At 38.4% G+C, this 18751-nt stretch overlaps 1 protein-coding gene across 5 annotated transcripts in view; it reads right to left on the reverse strand.

Moving 5' to 3' along the window:
• LOC131253528 (regulatory-associated protein of TOR 1) overlaps window positions 1–18751 on the reverse strand; it is a 40939-nt gene that overhangs the window by 12879 nt on the left and 9309 nt on the right. Inside the window, exons 1-17 of one of the 5 annotated variants that reach the window (XM_058254559.1) lie at window positions 18025–18127; window positions 11419–11503; window positions 10801–10883; window positions 10557–10715; window positions 10344–10460; window positions 10050–10210; window positions 8100–8254; window positions 7399–7543; window positions 7235–7313; window positions 6951–7052; window positions 5603–5686; window positions 5355–5465; window positions 4763–5116; window positions 4485–4674; window positions 3523–4149; window positions 2839–3168; window positions 2610–2739 (exon numbers count right to left, since the gene is read on the reverse strand). In XM_058254559.1, coding sequence (XP_058110542.1) covers window positions 2610–2739; window positions 2839–3168; window positions 3523–4149; window positions 4485–4674; window positions 4763–5116; window positions 5355–5465; window positions 5603–5686; window positions 6951–7052; window positions 7235–7313; window positions 7399–7543; window positions 8100–8254; window positions 10050–10210; window positions 10344–10460; window positions 10557–10715; window positions 10801–10872 — 2816 coding nt within the window. In that variant the 5' untranslated portion in view covers window positions 10873–10883; window positions 11419–11503; window positions 18025–18127. Of the gene's footprint in view, window positions 1–2609; window positions 2740–2838; window positions 3169–3522; window positions 4150–4484; window positions 4675–4762; window positions 5117–5354; window positions 5466–5602; window positions 5687–6950; window positions 7053–7234; window positions 7314–7398; window positions 7544–8099; window positions 8255–10049; window positions 10211–10343; window positions 10461–10556; window positions 10716–10800; window positions 10884–11418; window positions 11504–18024; window positions 18128–18751 lie in introns of those variants that run through there. The other 4 variants (XM_058254557.1, XM_058254555.1, XM_058254556.1 and 1 more) reach the window with 4 other exon arrangements.

An 18751-nucleotide genomic window follows, 5' to 3' on the forward strand; every position in this document is an offset into this window, starting at 1 on the left:
GTACACCCCTAACGACAACAATAAAAAATTGTCATAGCGCCTTTTCATCCTTCCTAGGGACCATCCATGCCAAGCCCAAAGCAGACCATCCACCGACTTTGGCATTGCCCACGCCATATTAAAGACATTTAGGAAATAGTCCCAAATCTTGAGAGTGAAGGTGTAATGGATGAAGAGATGGTCAATCGACTACATCACCCATACACATGATGCGGATATTTGGGAGGATCATGGATCTCTTCTGAAGATTATCAACTGTCAACACCTTATCCAATGATCGATTCCCAATGACTCCATGGCACTATTGAACAATGGATTCCATTCTTGGGGATCTTGTTTGGATAACAAGTGGGAATCTCATTTTTGTGAGACAATGATCACCTCATATCCTGCGCATGTAAAATTGACTAGGAAAAAAGTGTAATGATTGCTACGCAAAATCAACTGCTAATTTTACCATCCAAACATAGCGAAATCTCCCATCATGGGAAAAGTGTTTTATTTTATTTCCTTTTCTATGTTGTCCCTCAATCCATAGGGGCCCTAGAGGAGACAAGCTATTTCTAACTACTTTATTCTTTTACCCCACAACAAGACTAGTTCGACTCGGTCTATAGCAAATTTCTTTTGCCAAACATATTCTCCTAGATTTCCACGCATTTTACGTCAAGGAGGCAAGGTAGCACACAAACTTGATAAAACTAACTACATTTAAACGACCACTACAAGTATGAGAACTGAACAATATTGAATAGTTATTTAGACCAATGTTATCAAAATCTTATCGTATCGCAAATCCTAATAGGGGTTGAATCGTGTCGTATCGTAAATCATAAGCTTTTTTATTGTTTTAAAATATGAAAAATATAAATAAATCAGAAAAAATTAAAAACTTTAACACTATCATGCCATGGTATTACCGGTGTTCGAATTATCGATATTATCGAAATATCTCCAATATTATCTTTATCTCTAGCTCAGCGATACCAACAACACTAGTAGCGATACCAATAACGCTACTAGTATCAGAAATTCAAGGTATTAGCAATGTATCGCTAAGTATCGCCAATGTATCAATATCGTTAATGTAATCATCAATATTTTCAAATATGTAAATTATAGGTGTCGCTTGTATTGCCAATGCATCAATATCACCAATATTTTCAAATATGTAAATTCTAGGTAATGCTTGTATCATAAGTATATGGACGATATTTCGATAATGTCGCCAACGTATTGATATCATCAAATTTTTGTTTATTACAAAAAACAAAATAAAAAATATTCCAAAGTTTTTTTCATGGCCACATGGTTGTACATAGTGTTCAACTCGCAACATGTGACATATTGAGACCACAATCTTTCGTTTCCTTTCCAAGTGTTAAATATCATGTGTTGTTGATATTTTACAATATTGATGGATGTTCGGATGGAAGGTTGGATGGTTAAATAGGCTGAAGGGGATGGTTGGATTGATTTCTCACAACAACACATGCTTTCAAGGCCCCATTAAATGGAAACTTGTTATGTATGCATTCCTTTTGCAATTTTTTAATTTCTAAATATGCAAATATGTACACTTTAACATCTCCCAAAGTTTCGCTGAAGATTCCACCGTTTTTCCTATGTTTGCCCCTGGATTTCCAGTTATCAACAATATTATCAGTGATATCGACATTGTTTTTGTATCCCTGGCCAGCGAAACTTGTAGCGATATTGATACTTCAAACATTGGGTATTACCTAAAAATTAAATGATTCTCACCTTTCCTTTCTTGTCTTTCAAGAAAATTTCCTTGAAAAACATAGAAGGATCTTTTAATAATTTATGTTCTTGTTACATTTCTTGGATATAGAATCGCATTGGAAAAGTGGAATTTGATTTCGTAGACTAACAAAAAAAGATAATTTGATTTCTAATACATACAAATCAACATGATCGTAACCATCCATAAAAACATGCTACATAAGCCATACATCAATTTGGTGTTTCGATGGGTTAGGAAGTAAGAAATTATTAAAACAAAACCTCTACGATTTAACATTGAAGAAAATATATATCATTTAATCTCTTATAAAGAACAAAATAAAATACTTTACCTTTTCTAAACAATTCTTCTTCTTCTTTTGAAAGGTTTTTTTTTCCTAAATGATTCTTAAAGCCTCAACCAATTTAAAAACATAAAATGGAAGCCGAGCAAAGGTTAAAATAGAAGAAAACAAGTATAGTTTGAATCGTAAATTGTAAGATTCATATCATAAAATCGTAGGATCTATATAACAAGGGATTCGAAGGCCGAATTCAAATCTTTTTGCTTGAGATCAACTCAAATCGCAAATCATAGGATTTTGACAACACTGTTTTAGACATGTACACTAGACAAATAAGGCCCTATTCAGTAACCATCTTTAGAAATTTACTGTCTCACAAATGAAACAAGCTACTCACTCGTCAATGGCATTAGTTTAATCATCAGCACAAGCACATCAGTGAATGAAAATAAAAAATAAAAAAATTTATAATGATGACTGCTAAACTAAATCCAAATCCAATGAATGGTCAAGAAAAAAAAAAAAAAATGGAAGAAACAAGGCACTAGTTCATATTACCTGATCCGTTCAAAATTATCTGCAGCAATCACGACCGGAGAGAATGGCTGCAACAAAGCTGCTTTTGTACCCATTTCAAACTTCGTATCCCAAATAGCAATTTGATTGTTAAGCTTGCTTACAGCTGCAACTTACAAAAATATAAGAAGAATCACAATATTCACCCTATTGCAAGAAACTTTCAACAAGAAAAGATCGAAATGAGTATAATCATTGAAAATACACTTACAAGAGTGCTGGCATTTAGCTATGCGATCCAGCGCAAATTTCTCCCTGTCTTCCCTTCTTACCAATATTTCGTCATTATCATCTGCTGTAGTAAGGAGGGGCCTTGAAAAGTGGCCACAACTCCAATGGTAGATGGTTGATTGTGGAAGCAAACTGCGCTCTGAAGTCCCGGAAGCTCCACCAGAACCCAACAGTGGGACAGCCAATCCATCAGGTGAATTCAAGTGGTGCGGCCTGAACTCTAAAGATCCACCAGAGCAAACTCGACGCATACCCGTCAGGTAATTCGGTCGAGGAGGGCTCACAGGAGGAGTTCTAAATGTCAAATGACCTGGAGAAGAGCCATCAAAATATAAGTTCTAAGATACAAGCAGAAAATGATGCAAATGTTCAGTACAAATCAGCTACACAAAATCAGACTAAAACATAAGAATCAAAAGGCTTTAGAATGCAACATATACGGGCACAAATATCTTACATTCTCAATGTGGGACATTAGAAAACCTGAAAAATCAACACATGCATATAGTAGATGTGTTGATATGAGTAACATGGAAAACTATTAGAAAGTAGGGCCTCTGTTGCATAGGTTTTAGGATAATATCGATACATAAAGCTCATGATGAAGAAGTAAAATCAATAAATTAAGGAAATAATGAAATCATGAGCATAGATGAGAAATTACCTGCATTCATGTCAAGCCATGAAGATGATCGCCCTAATCCAGAAAGGCTAGGAGTAGGAGATGCACCAGTGGTCTCTCCCTGCCGAACACTACTACCACCACTGTACCTCAATGCCTTTGTGACTACTTGTTCAATACCAATTATAGAGAGTACCCGTCGGCCCAGACTAGCAATGTGAGGAGACGGATCTTTGGCTAGCGTGTACATTGCTAGTACACATTCAGAATACATTGTGGTATCTAGGGATCTTGGCCTTGAAAAGTTAATGACCCCATTACTTGCACCATCTCTTGATAATATACCGGAATCTGAATGATGAGAAGAATCATCCGACAATGGGGACCCATGCATTATCCCAGAAGATGCAAGTGGGCTGCTTGTAGAGACCCTTCCATCTCGGCCTACAGCCGTGTTGTCACTGCCAACTCTCAGTACAGGACCAATTTGGGAAGGAATGGCACTAGCTGGCTGCAAGTACTGGCTTGTGTTAGTATAGCCACTACTTGGACTCCTAATAGTAGCCAAAGATGGCAATGAATTCAGCAGAGAATTAGATTGCGGCTTCCAGTATGCAGCAGCAATTGACTTCAGGTGCTTATTGTGGCCAAAGGCAAATCGTGCAAGAGCTGTCAAACAAATACACCCATCTCATTCACAATTTAGAGTTGAGGCACACCGAAGCAAGAGAACTGCCTCCCTCGCAGAACAGCAAACATAAACTACACAGAAGCAAAGGGTGGTCTAGATAGAAGGATAGTAGTCGAATTATAAATTATAGAAATGCACACAAATGTGTAGGCAAAAGCAAATCAATCATTGATTCTGCATTTCCATCAGTTAACCAGATGGTAAGAAAATAGATAAAATTCTCACATCCAACACTTATACATTTTTTTTTTACATTTGAAAAGGTGTGTGTGTGTGTGTGTTTTGGGTGTGCATGGGGGATCACTTCACATACCTACAGCAACCTCTGCCCTAACCAGAGGGCTTCCATCTGAAACAACTTTCAAGAGGCTTTTGACAATATTTAACTCAGTTTTATTCTTTTCATCATCATCACAGTCTCCATCACTTCCAACCCCATCTCTAAAAGTGTCCGATCCAACGTCAAGAAGGGTACCCAAAGCAAAAACAGTGGAAGCTCTGACCTGAAACGAGGAAACTTTTACTGCTTAAAATTGCATGCACTAATTGATTGGGTTTCAGTGGAATTACAGACCTCAGAACAAAACATACCTCAGGTTGAGGTTCTGAGAGCAGAGGCGCAAATATTGCTGGTGCATCTGCCTGTAAACCAATTGTCTGTGCTTCTGGGAAATCCTCCCACAGCTTTCCAAGACAGAGACAAAGCCACTGGAGAAGTAGAGGCTCAGTCTGTGTATCATGTGGATTTGCAAGTTGCAGATGCCTCAAGCATACATGTATCAAATTCGCCTGAATACAGGCCTCCTGTCCCCGCCGGTTTCCATCCACAATAACCGCCAAAACAAAAGCAGCCATTGCACGCTGCTCTGGATAAGCATCCATGCTGTCAAGGAACTTAATAAAATATATGTGCCCACCATCCTTTACCAGATCAACCTGACAAGACTAATTTTCAACAAGAAAAGAACATGAACATTTTTCCAATAAAACCTGACTAGTAGCAGAATGAGCAAGCTTACTCGATCCAGAGAAAATGATCTTAAATGAAAGAACTAAAGGCCATAAATTTATAATTACTGATAACTGTAATTTGCTACAAGGAGTTTATTTATAGCTTTTAAGGCTAATGGGCAAAAGAGAAAATAAGAAAGCATCAGGGTAATCCGGAGTAAAACGTGAATACCTTATCAAGTGCAAGGATCTTTGTCCAAATAAATACAAGAATTTGGCGCAATTCTGTTGCTGTTGTTTGCAGCAATTTAAGCACGTAGGGAAAGATTCCAACTGACAAGGCCTAAAAGACCCAAAAAGAAGAAGAAGAAGATGAAGAAGAAGAAGAGTAAATTGGAAAGTCTAAGTTGTAACATAGAGAAGCTATGAATGCATAGTAGCAAAAAAAAACAAAGAACGGCTGAGGGGAAAAAAAAATACCAGATCTACAGCCCAAGGTCCCATATCCAGGAACCTCCCAAGAAGTACCAGCGCACGAAATCGATGAGACTGACTAAGCAAAACCTAAAATATTGACAATTAAGAATTAGGGATGAAAAATAAAATGAAAAAATGTGACACCAACAATATGGAATAAAATAAAATAAAATAAATTTTAAAAAAAAGGTTAATTGAAATGGGCGAAAAAATCTCATTAAAGTACAAGTTATGCACAATACACAACTCGAGAGGCTAAAACCAAAAGAAAATAATGCTGAAGACAAGCCTGACAAAATTGATAAAGACCAAAACATAATTAACTAATATAATTTCTTAAGAAATAGGAGAACAAAGATGCAATGGACTTAGAATAGGGGGAAAAGTACATAAACTGAATTGAATAATACATGTGTCACGCACAAGAAATCCTTTCCATACAGCAAACCATATCCCAGCAAGATTACACAATGAAACATGATGATGTTTATCAGTTTTTCTATTATCAACTCAGTTCGAGTTAACTGTCAGGGACATTTCATTCCCACCACCACTTTGTGAACTCCTTCCACTTCTTTGAACATAAACACCCTTGAAACATCAATCGCCAAACCAGAGTTCTTCTGAGGAAGAAGAGAATGATATCTCCTAAAACAAAAACCTGACCCTCGCAAATTCCAGGAAAGCACAGTATTCAGACAATTCATGCCTGTCCACCTCGCTCTGAAAGCACGAGCAGCAAGCCCAATGGTGTCCCTATTAAATCCTAGCCAATTTGATTGAATCATGTTCAAGCATCCAGAGAACATGTAAAGATTGAGCATCAAGGGTTACCAAACATATCACTGCCACCTTGGAGGACTTTAGGCACCTCCATAGAAAGATATTGTTAGAACTCACAGTACCAATCAGGAATCAATAAAAGCGTACAAGTAAAAGTAGATCAGAAGCATTAAAGGTGCATCTGAAGGGCTTTCGATATTAATAGCCAGTGGCGGAATGGCAGGGGGCACGAAAGAGGGGGGAGGATTTCAAAGGGGGAGCATTTCATGGTACTGTAGGAGCAGAAACCTTGGTAGGAGAGTCCTGCCATTAGGTATCCACGACAATCTCAATGAGCAGAAGACTGTCTCCATATGATGGTAACATTTCTAGACTGGTTCCCAATCCAAAAGAGGAAATAGTCAAAACACAATAAAAATAACATATGGTGCAATTTTGAAGGACAAACAACAACACCCTTTAAGGCAGAAAAATATCCCACAACATGCCCTCATGACACCCCCCCCCCCCCCCCCAAAAAAAAATAAATAAATAAATAAATAAATGCAAGATCAAATAAATGCCTCACCTGAAGAACGATAGGCAACTGCTCTGGTGGTTTTTTATGTTCAGATCCATGATCAAGCCATACTTCAAATGCTGTCAGCTGCTCCGTGAAGAAAGGGCTTGGCTGAATTTCAAAAGCAAAGACATGAAACATTATGGCAGGGAAATGAAATGCATGAGAGCAAAATCTGAAAACCATTTCATGGATTCTTCTTTTTTTAGTTACTTCTCTGAACCAGTCAGTGCAGCATTATCAATTGAATATAGAATTTTTCATTATGGTATAAACTTAGTGAAACAGAAGACCTGGAAGTCCGCATTTGGTTCATCAATCAATGATTTTAGCTGAGAAAGACAGATTTCAGCAGCCATGTCCCACGCATCCCTACAAAAAGAAATGCTATAAATGAGAATGACACAAAGTTGTAGCAAGGCAACAGTACCATGGAACAAATATTTCAGGTAGCTACCACATATGGTGTTGATGAGTCGAAGGCAACACTGGAAATGAAACCGGGGAACAATTTGCAGCTCGCATAATTCGCTCAGCAAGTAAGAAATTCCGGAACAGACTAGCAACTAACAGATCCTGCCTGAACAACCTCTGAAAAAGATCTGCAGGAAGACAGTTCGGTATCAGTTCAGAAAGCTAAACCTAAGGGCCCGTTTGGGCGGGTGGATTGGAAGGGATTGAATGGTATTAGGGTGGATGGCATGGATTTCAAGGCAATGATGGTGTCATCAGTGGATCGTCTTAAGATCCATGGGATTGCTATATCCCATGACTGCTATATCGAGTCTGTTTGGCACCCCAGCCAATCCCGGGATTAAAACTTCCGTTCCCTTCCAATCCCTCGAACCAAACACGTCCCAAGCAAATTTGAACGGATTAGGGTGGATTGGATGGGATTTAAAGGTAATGATGGTGTTGTCAATGGATTGTCTGAAGATCCATGGGATTGCTATATCCCGGGATCAGATCACCCAGTCTGTTTGGCACGCCCAGCCAATCCCGGGATTTAACTTCCAATCCCTTCCAATACCATCCAATCCCTTCCAATCCGCCCGGCCAAACGGGCCCTAAGAGTAAATGCCGGTTCAATGAGATTTTATTGGTGGGTGGTCACTTCTAAAAGAATTGCAAAAGAGAAGGGTTAAATCAGTTATCTACCGTGTGGGAGGACATTCCAGGCAATTGTGTCAGTCACTGCTGTGAAAATCCAATTTAGCTCCCCCCGGAGTGTTTTCCGGTCATTTTGGCGCCCAGGTATTTTGTCTATATCACCAGGTTTGAGGGAATCACGCAGCAATGAGCGAGTGCAAAACCTGAGAAATAGATGGCAATGGATTGAGATCAGAAAGCAGGAAATGAAGAATAACGAAAGACAAGATATGCATCCTTCGCTAACCAATGGCTATGAATGGCTGTCAGCAGTCACTAGCACCATACATCTTGTCAAAATGAAAATAAGAACGGCTTCAACCAGCCAAACATTCAGTGCAGATATGTAGTAGAGGGAACTAATATGGCAGCACAACATTCACACATCTGTAAGGTACTTGATGCAAGATGAAGGTTGTCTAAGCTAAAGTGATAAATGAGATCAATTTCCAGATTACTACAATTAAATCAAGTATTAAAAAACATGTACTCCACCACAAATCAGAAAAATCAGATTTAACTAGCTAGGTTCCAACCAAAGTTATCATCCACCATGCATAAACAATATAAAACTATAAAAGATTGGCCCTTGAGAGATGTCGGAATCCCGTTCTAGCATAGGATAGTCCTAACACTCAAATAAATTGATGATTTCAAGTCTTGGACATAATTTGGGGCTAAGGGTTTTTTTTTTTTTTTTTTTTAAAAAAACATAGGGTTAGGGTTTAGGGGAAGATTAGGGTTAGGGTTTCAAAGAGGGAAGTGGAATAGGGTGTTAGAGTTAGGGTTTTATGGGAGAAACAAAGCAAAAACAAAAGAGAAGTGGCTGTGGACAGCCTTGTATGCCATGCATGCGCACGTGCATACGGCCATGGGAACGAGTGCACCGCTTAGGGTTTTGGATGGGTTTGGTGTTTGGAGGATTGAGGAGAAGAAAGGATGAATAAATAGAGAAAATAGATAGGGTTTAGGGTTTGAATAGGATGAGAATGAAAAGAGAGAGAGAGAGATTCGGACTTACCTTTGAAGAAGAATGGATAAATGAGAATCACCCTCGAGGCTTCAATATTCTTCGGACATCCCCCCCCCCCCCCTTCCTTTTTTTATTTTTTATTTTTATTTATAGTATCAAAAAGTAAATTTTACAATATTACCCTTAGAACTAAAAAAATGTGTAAACTCAAGAATAATGAATCTAAATCATCAAATCTCCATCCAAACCGTCAATCATGTCCAACATAAAGTAAAAATAAAAACGCCTACAGTTAGGGACCCATATGGTCCCAAATCTGAGTGAACCAACGGTCCAATGGCCGGCAGATGATACGATCCGACAGTCAGATGGGCCAACGGTCAAATGCTCCCATAATAGCCACCCATATGCATCTTCCCAATATAAGGTCTTACAGATGCACGATCCATGCATGTGGGGTCTTCAAAGTGGCCCGTTGGGCCCCATATAGATGTCGTCCATCCATAACGAAACTGAGGCTGCCATCTGGGACCCCCTCCTCCTTTGGTAGACCCTATATGATGGTCTGATGTCCTCATCAGCACTATACTCAGACAACATGCAAACACAATTTGAAGGAACTATAGTTATTTGAATCTTACTAAATAGCAAGGTGAACATGTCCATTTCCTTCCATTAACATTAGTGAGCAATACAAAGCACAAGACTGAAAATATTTTGATAGTAGAAACTGGTTACAACCAACTATTGATCATAAAAAGAAAAATCCAATACCCAAAGAAATTGGCAGCGAGAAATAAAGAACACATGCAACTAATTCTACCATGATGTATACAGTATACACCATACGAAACTTTGTGGCTATTGCATGATAACTGGCTAGCAGAATGAGTTGTACCAGTTAATATGTTTCTGGGAGGATAAAACTGAACAAAGAGGAATGCCCAGAATAAATCAATAGCTCCTATCTAGATAATGAGGCCTACCATTGCAATGCCATTTTTATAGGCGTAGTGAGACAGGCTGTGAAAACATCAGCAGGGAACTCAGCACTCTGAGGAAGAGTCTCATGTGCTTCACAGGCAGCAAGCAGAATGCAGTCCTTCATTGAAGACGAAGATGAACCCGAAGAATTCCAATCTTGACGCTGAAAATAAGAAAAGAAATAGTATAAACAGAGATTTGTGATAGCCAACTAGACCATGTAGTCTGCATTATGCCAGTCCACAACCAACTTCATGCAGTCAATCTGTCAATGGTTCCAAAATAGTGCTACAAACCTCTGTGAACGCACTGACAATCATCCCTGCAGCGGAGCAGTCAAATACATATATCGAGGGTGTCTTCAGCCAGGAATCAAGATCACTAACTGGCAGTGGAATGTATTGTGTATAACTCTGTACTTGACATCAAGTAATTAGTACCAGAAAAACCATGCCTGGGAAACTCTAAGAATATAACAGCACAAGATTAACGTTATAGTAGTAGAGAACCTTATTGAAAAGCCAAATTTCACCATTAGCAGTTGGTTTTGGTACTCCATGCCCATTGTAATGAAAGAGCACTCTCTCTGACCTAGCAGATTTGCGGCAGGTATTACAAAGCTTCTTCACTTCATCCACTGTAGGATCAAGTTGAAGCTTATACCGAGCCTGTGTACATTTCAAAAGTCTTAGCCTCACAGAAAGGTTCAGTGCACACAAATCTCTCATAGTTACATTTCAACAACAGCCTTACCCGAGGTTGCCACCGTTCATATTGTGAATGCAAGGCTTTTCCGATTGTTTCTAGTGCCTTTGGAGCTGCCATGGAGAATGGATCTACCAAAGAAAGAAAAGCATAACGGATTGTCTTTTAGGCACAGAATCAGAGAGAAGCGAAACAGATGCATAATAAAACAATATGTAACAAACCATTCCAAGCAGAAGTTACCTTAAAGAAAACATAGATGTAAGGAAAATAACTATTACAATTCAATGCAAATATGCAATACATAACCAGAAATTATTAGTTCAGTCTTTAGAAGCAGCTTACTGCTGGAAATTGAAGCCTAAGTAACCTAAACAATTTAATACAAGTAGGAGAATTTATAGGAAATCAATGTTGAGGAGGTAACACTTGATTCAACTAAAAGAAACATGGTGTCACAATTCACGCAGAAAAAGAAAAAGAAAAAAAAACCCCCAGCTACAGCAATGTCAAAACCAAGAATAGCACAACCCGCTCAAGTCAATGTGCTTTCTAGTAAAAAAATCTTCAAATATAAAATAAGGAAGCAAGAAAAAAAAAAATTTAATAATAATAATAATAATAATTAAAAAAAAAAAAGAAGGGAAACGAAAGGATAAGCTTAACTTTACTTGGCCTCTCACATCATGGGTGTGTTGCTACTTGTACAGATGTACTACTTGTTGGTTCCTTCATTATCTCGACTCTTTATCTTGAAAAAGGAAAAAGAAAACGAAAAAAGATTAGCCTCCAACAGTTTTCAATCCTTAATTCAAGCCTCTCTGTACTGGCAAGCCCATCCTCGACAATGTAGTGGTAGGCTGGTAGCTAGCATCACTCACTCTGACCCACTCTTCCTAAGTGAAACATATCTATGATAACTTATATACTTTAAAATAGGTAACCATCCATATAACGTCACTCATGTCAAAGACTTCAATTTTATGGGCAAAATACACACAAGATGTATACCAAATCCACCTGGCATATCCTTCCCATATATTGGTAACCTAGTAAAGTAGAGAGCTGCTAATTAATTAAGATTGATCGCACCAAATGACAATTACATCAAGGATAATAAGAGATGACTATAAAGAATGCCATAGAATAGGCCAACCATCAATGCAGTTTCTTATTTTTTTCTGCCCCCCTTTTGAATGATAAGCTGGGCTCAAAGCTTGTAACCCAAGACCTCAATGTTGAAACATGAACGGCCTACCATTCATCTGGCTCACACCCAAAATGCACTTGTAGATATTTGAACCTTGATTTTATGGGTGAGAACCAATTGATCCACCATTGATCTACTTAAGATTGTTATTATTAGAAGCAATGAATTTGTTAAATAGAAATATTTAAGTTCTTTAAAGATAATTGAGCTCCTAATTGGGTTTCATACATGATCCCTATAAAGAAGCTGAACTTTTTTTGAAGAAGAAGAAGAAGAAGCAACATAAATCTTATTGAAGCTATAGTTGCACAAAGCGTGAAGCAAAGCTGCAAGAACTTCATTATCTTGACTCTATATCTTGAAAAAAGAAAAAGAAAACGAAAAAAAAGATTAGTTGCCTCCAACAGTTTTCAATCCTTAATTCAAATCTCTCTGTACTGGCAAGCCCATCCTCAACAATGTAGTGCTAGCTAGCATCACTCGCTCTGACCCACTATTCCTAAGTGAAATATATCTATAATAACTTGTATACTTTAAAATAGGTAACCATCCATAAAACGTCACTCATGTCAAAGACTTACAATTTTATGTGCAAAATACACACAAGATGTATACCAAATCCACCTGGCATATCCTTCCCATATATTGGTAACCTAGTAAAGTTGAGAGCTGCTAATTAATTAAGATTGATTGCACCAGATGACAATTACATCAAGGATAATAAGAGATGACTATAAGAATGCTATAGAATAGGCCAACCATCAGTGCAGTTTCTCCTTTTTTCTGCCCTCCTTTTGAATGGTAAGCTGGGTTCAAAGCTTCTAACCCAAGACCTCAATGTTGAAACATGCACTGTCTACCATTCATCTGGCTCGCACCCAAAATGCACTTATAGAGATTTGGACCTTGATTTTATGGGTGAGAACCAATTGATCCACCATTGATCTACTTAAGATTGTTATTATTAGTAGCAAAGAATTTGTTAAATAGAAATCTTTAATTTCTTTAATGATAATCGAGCTCCAAAAGAAGCTTAACTTTTTATTTTTTGAAGAAGCAACATAAATCTTCTTGAAGCTATAGTTGCACGAAGCGTGAAGCAAAGCTGCAAGAACTTCGGGCATGGATGCAGTGAACGATCTCTTTCAAGATGTAAACAAGTATATATAGTTAGGAAGTGGAAGCGGGAGCGGGATCCCAAACCAGGGATTTGAAGCGGAAACGGCACCTAGTTAGAAGGATCCTGCAACTAAGACTGAAACAGAAAAGAAGCAAAACTACATGAAGGGAAGGGTTGATGAGTAGCCATCCTACTCAAAGAACAAGCCAAGGGCGAAAACTTTCCCACAGAAAACCCACAGGGAGATGACCAGAAGAGCTCCAACATGCCCAAAAACACGGGCCTAGGGAATGTAATCCATTGCTTAGGTAATACGGGATTGAAGCCCTTCTCCCCACTGGGATGTCATTCTGCTGGTTTATGCTTTCTTTTGTTTCCTTCCAGCAGCCTTTTGTTTTTTTCTGCTTAACAAAATGCGTCCGTTAGTTACAGCAAGAAAGCTCAGGGTATCTTCCCTTCATTCAATAGGGATAGAAAAAATATCCATCCATCATAAATTAAGTGCTCAGCACACAAATGATGACATTTATGATCTATTAATCCAATACTATTATCTACTCGTACAATTTCTGAGAGTTAAGAATGTGAATAAGAAGTGTAAAATGCCTATTTGAACAACACAAAGGGTATAATTAAACAAGTATGAGCAACATATTAGTTTTCTTTTGCTTTTGTTACGTAATCGATACAAGTAATATCCAGCACAATCTTACGCATACATGAAACATGAAAGAGGGAGAAATCGTAAACCAACTGGATATACATTGTTTGGTGGCAAGAGAGGTTAGTTTTAGGGGTACAACTTCAGCGGACTGGGTCAGGTTGAGGGTCAGTGCCAAACCTAAAGAGGACCAACCTGACCCGGTCGGTTTTGCAGCCTGAACACAACCCTAAATCCTCTGACTTGACACAACCCACCCAACTGACCCAAATACATGTGACCATTCCCAATTCCATAACAGTAACAGTAGCTGGAATGGCCGGTGCCATTATTGTTACAATATGGCTCCTTAAAAATTAAAAGAGAAAAAAAAAAAACTATTTTGGCCCATAACGGACATACAGGACTGTTATCAGTGTTTAAATTGTCAACGAGAAATTGATAATTTCGCTGATAATTTCGGTGTCTCGCCACCACAGTGATTCCGAAACCCACTAATATCGTTTCTCTGCCAAAAGTCGCCGAAATTTCGGCGATTTTTTCATTTTCACAATAAAATGGGGTGTCGCGACGACGTATTTATGTAAAAAATCGAAATATATATACCTATATATATACATATATAAAAAGGAAAATTTTTCACTTCGATTTATTTAAGATTCAAGAGAGAATGAGAGTGATTTCCGGTACCTGTAGAACAGAACTGGTAGATCAGAAACCATATTTGGTGGACCAGTCATGAACCGATTGACAACTGTGGACCGGTATTTTGTAGGAACGAAAAAATCTCCAATTTTTCTTTTTTTTTTTCCTTCGATTAGATGACATTTCAAACACATTAGGAATTTCGGCAAATCTTCAAGGTTTTTTTTTTTTTTTTGGATTTTTGGTAGAGATTTGGGTAGAAATGTAAGGTTTTGAAATGGTGGGTTCAAACCCCGTTTCCCCCAAATAGCTTCCGCTTTCGATTTTTACGGGGACAATGTTGGTGCAAGTTGCGAATCGTGAAATGTGCTTCCTTCAGTGCTCTGTGCGCCCTATTGATGTTAATCAGTTTTATCCACTCCATCCATTTATTTTGGAAGGTCATTTTGGGGTTTGAGCAAAAAAATGAGTCAGATCCACATATCAGGTGAACCACACCAAAGGAAACATTGGTGATAGAATGCTTACCATAAAAAACTTCTTAGGGTCCACTGTAATGTTTATTTGACATCCAACCGCTCGATTAGGTAACACAAACTGGATGAAGGGAAAACATAAATATCAGCTTGATTAAAATTTCGTGGCTCCCAAGAAGTTTTTAATGGGGGCCATTCAATGACCAATGTGTTCATGTGGTGTGGTCGACCTGAGATTTAGATCTGCCTAGTTTTTGGGCTCGTGGCCTAAATGATCTGCCAAAATTAATGAACGGCACAAATATACAATGCCATGCATCTAGGTGGGCCATGGTCAGGGTCGCACGAACTTCATTGGATTGGGTGTGCAACTCCATCCAGATTTTCAGGACATGAATTGCCTGTGAAAGGCTTTCTCAAGAACTTCTTGAGACAGGGACATGAGATGTTTGTGAGAAATCCACTTTGTCCATCCATTTTTCCAGATCATGTTGGGACATGGGACAAAAAATGAAGCAGATCCAAAACTCAAGTGGACCGCATGACAAGAAACATCTGGTAGAGAAATGCTTACCGTTGAAACCTCCTTGAGGTCCACCGTGATGTTAATATGCCATCCATGTCGTTCACAAGGTCATCCCTACTGGCATAAACTGAAAACACAAAAATATTAACCTGATCCAAAACTTATGTGAACCTACGAATGTTTCAACGATGGAGGTTCAATTCTCAGAATTTCTTGTGCTACGGCACACTTGAGTTTTGGATTTGCCTCGTTTTTGGGCCCATTTCCTAACTTAATCTCACAAAAATTACCATAGGCCTTACTTACATTCCCGTCGTAGGAAGTCGTTGCGAAAGGCTTTGGCAAGCCATCTGCATCTTATTTTGAGGAACACTAATTCGATGAACCTGGAATCATTGAAGTGGGTAGGACCCTGACCGTAGGGCCCACCTCAATATATGAATTGCATATCTACACCGTCCATCTGTATTGCTAGATTATTATAGAGCATATTCCAAAAAATTAAGTAGATAAAAATTTCAGCTGGACCACACTACAGAAAACAGTGTTCATCAAACGCCCACCATTAAAAACTTCGTAGGGTCAACCATAATATTTATTGAACATCCAATATGTTGATAAGGTCACATAAACCTGGATGAAAGACAAAAAAACAAATATCAGCTTGATGAAAAACTTTTCTGGCCCAAAAAAGGTTTTTAAAGGTGGCCATTCAATGGCCACTCTTTCATATGGTGTTAGGTGTGGTCCGCCTGAAATTTGTATCTACGTAGTTTTTTTGCACCATGCCTTAAAATAGGATTGCAAAACAGAAGGGCAGCATGGCCCTAAATGGACCTTATGGTTAAGATCTCACGATGTTCATATCCAGGTTTCGGGTCACAACCTAGTCAAGCTGGATTTTTTGGATAACAAGTTCATATTGCCTATTTTGGGAATAGGATTATCATCATACATCGCTGGACTGGGCCCATATGCAAAAATATTTTGACGATCCAATCCATGCTTCTTTTTGGAGATTAAATGAATTGGTCACAACTCACAACTCCATATCCAAAATTCTTAATAAACAAATGACTATATACATTTTTATAAATAATTAAATATTGGCTTTTACATATGAAATCCTCAAATATTTCTATGAGATCTAAGCCACTCACAATATTGGACCCACTATGTAGATGCCTTATGTCAAATGAGAGGCCATTCTCATCAGCTAGGACAATTATATGAATACCCACCAATCTGATGTCTCAAGTGGACCATGCCACAAGAAATAACAGTCATTGAATGCCCATCATTAAAAACTTTTTTGGAGCCATAAAAGTTTCAAATGCATGCATGCATGGGATGGTTGGATGGATGGATGGATGGATGGATGGTGGGATGGTTGGATAGATGGATGGGATGGGATGAGATGGGATGTGACAAGTGGATGGATTGTTGTATGGATGTAGGATTTTGGTTACTACTGGAGTAATATCTTATGGCATTGCATGCTTTTAGGCCTCCATTATACGAAAACTTATTATGTATGTATTCTTTTTGCAATTTTGTTATTCCTAAATGCGCAAATATGTGTATTCAGACATCTTCTAAAGTTTCATTGAAAAATTCCACAAATTTTCCATGTTTCCCGTTGTTTCTCCCACATTTCCAGTTATCGACGATATTATCGGTGATAACGATATTATATCTTTGTCTTTGGCCAACGAAACCTGTAGCAATACCAACAACTCGAACACTAACTATTACAAGTCATTATGGGTCATTTTTTCCGTAACAGCGGCCGTTACAACCCCTTAACGTGTAATAGTTACCACTGTGCCCATTAGGTAACGGCCGTTATGCAACCGTTTGGGAATACCTTGTTCCCAACCCGACCTAAGCTGACCTGAATTTGCTCAACCTGAACCCAACCTAGATTCAAATTGGGCTGGCATCATTCAACCCAAACCCAACCCAAGGACTTTCACAACCCGACCCAAACTCAGTTTGGGTCAGTCAGGTGCAGGTTGACCCAAACCAATTTGCAGCCCTAGCTAGGGTTGCTCTCCCATCTCACATAGGGGTCGTTTGGGTCTCCAATGATTCCATTGGTGAGCCACTACCAGAATGGCAGGGTGGTCCTTTTAAAGGCCTAATGGATCTTATAGAAGATGGGTTTTTTTTTTTTCGAAATATCATGGGTTCTATAAAGAGAGGAATAACAGGATCTCCAAATGTAAATGTCCATCAATGGAGTCAATCAGAAGGATTACTCCAATGATTTCTAATTTGGCATTGCCAAGGTAGAGGTTTAGAGGTTGTTCCTTGGCAAAACCTCTCGAGGGATTGGGGTGGGCTCTAAATTTGCTTGTACTTTGTGGTGTTGGGTTGGGCACCCGAGAGCTCCCTGCTTATGTTTTTGTTCTCTTGTTTTGCTATGGTCACTGAGTAACAATACAAGAGGGTCACATCAAAGTGGATGTTTACTGTTTTTGCTGTTCCTTTTGTCAATAAAATCATCATTTCTCAACAAAACAAAAACAAAAACAAAAAAGAAACAGAAGAACCAGTTGCATGATTCAAAAACATGTGGTACACAAACAAAAACGCATAATGAAAGAAACAGTAGTGCATGATCCATCTTACCTATCCAGCACTCCATCCTGGCACAGGGAGATATTTTGATTACATCTGGTGGATCAACACTTATATTTAAACATAAAACAAGAGCCACACAACTAGTCTTCATCTGCAAAAAATATTAGGGTCAAACTAACAGGGGTTGAAACATCAAACTCACAAATCAAAAGCATCAAACATAATTTTTGTGTCATAGATCACTCGAACAACCTAAGAAGTAAGAATAAAAAATAGAGAACAACATTAGATTAACTAAAAGAAGATAATTGCAAATAAGAGATTTGGCAATGGTCAGCCCAAAACCCGTTAATGCCTCGATTTGCTTGTTTAAGGGAGTTTTAAGTCAGTAAATTGCGTTTAGGCAATGCATAGTCACTTCTAGAGGAAATTTCCTTTTATTTAGTTAGAATAGAAGGTCTAGGATTAGCTACTAGGAAACTCATTTCCCCTCGCAAATACCAACAGGCTCACTTCCCATTTTCCGCATTTGCTTCATGCTTCTGGCTAAACGCGATAACAATTATAAAAACAATTATAAAATGAAATGTTTCATGCATGTGCCTCGCGAACCATTTCCCGTTTCCTTCTCTTGGTCTGGTAAAAATGGTTTAGTCTAGTTCATATGGATATGGATAACAACTAACAGGTCGGTAAAACAGTATTTTTGATTAGGTATCAAGCCTGTCGGCAACAATAACATTTTTTATTGATTGGTAAGTATCAAGTCCGTTAC

Source organism: Magnolia sinica, chromosome 8, assembly GCF_029962835.1.
Source record: "Magnolia sinica isolate HGM2019 chromosome 8, MsV1, whole genome shotgun sequence".
Taxonomy (NCBI): Eukaryota; Viridiplantae; Streptophyta; class Magnoliopsida; order Magnoliales; family Magnoliaceae; genus Magnolia; species Magnolia sinica.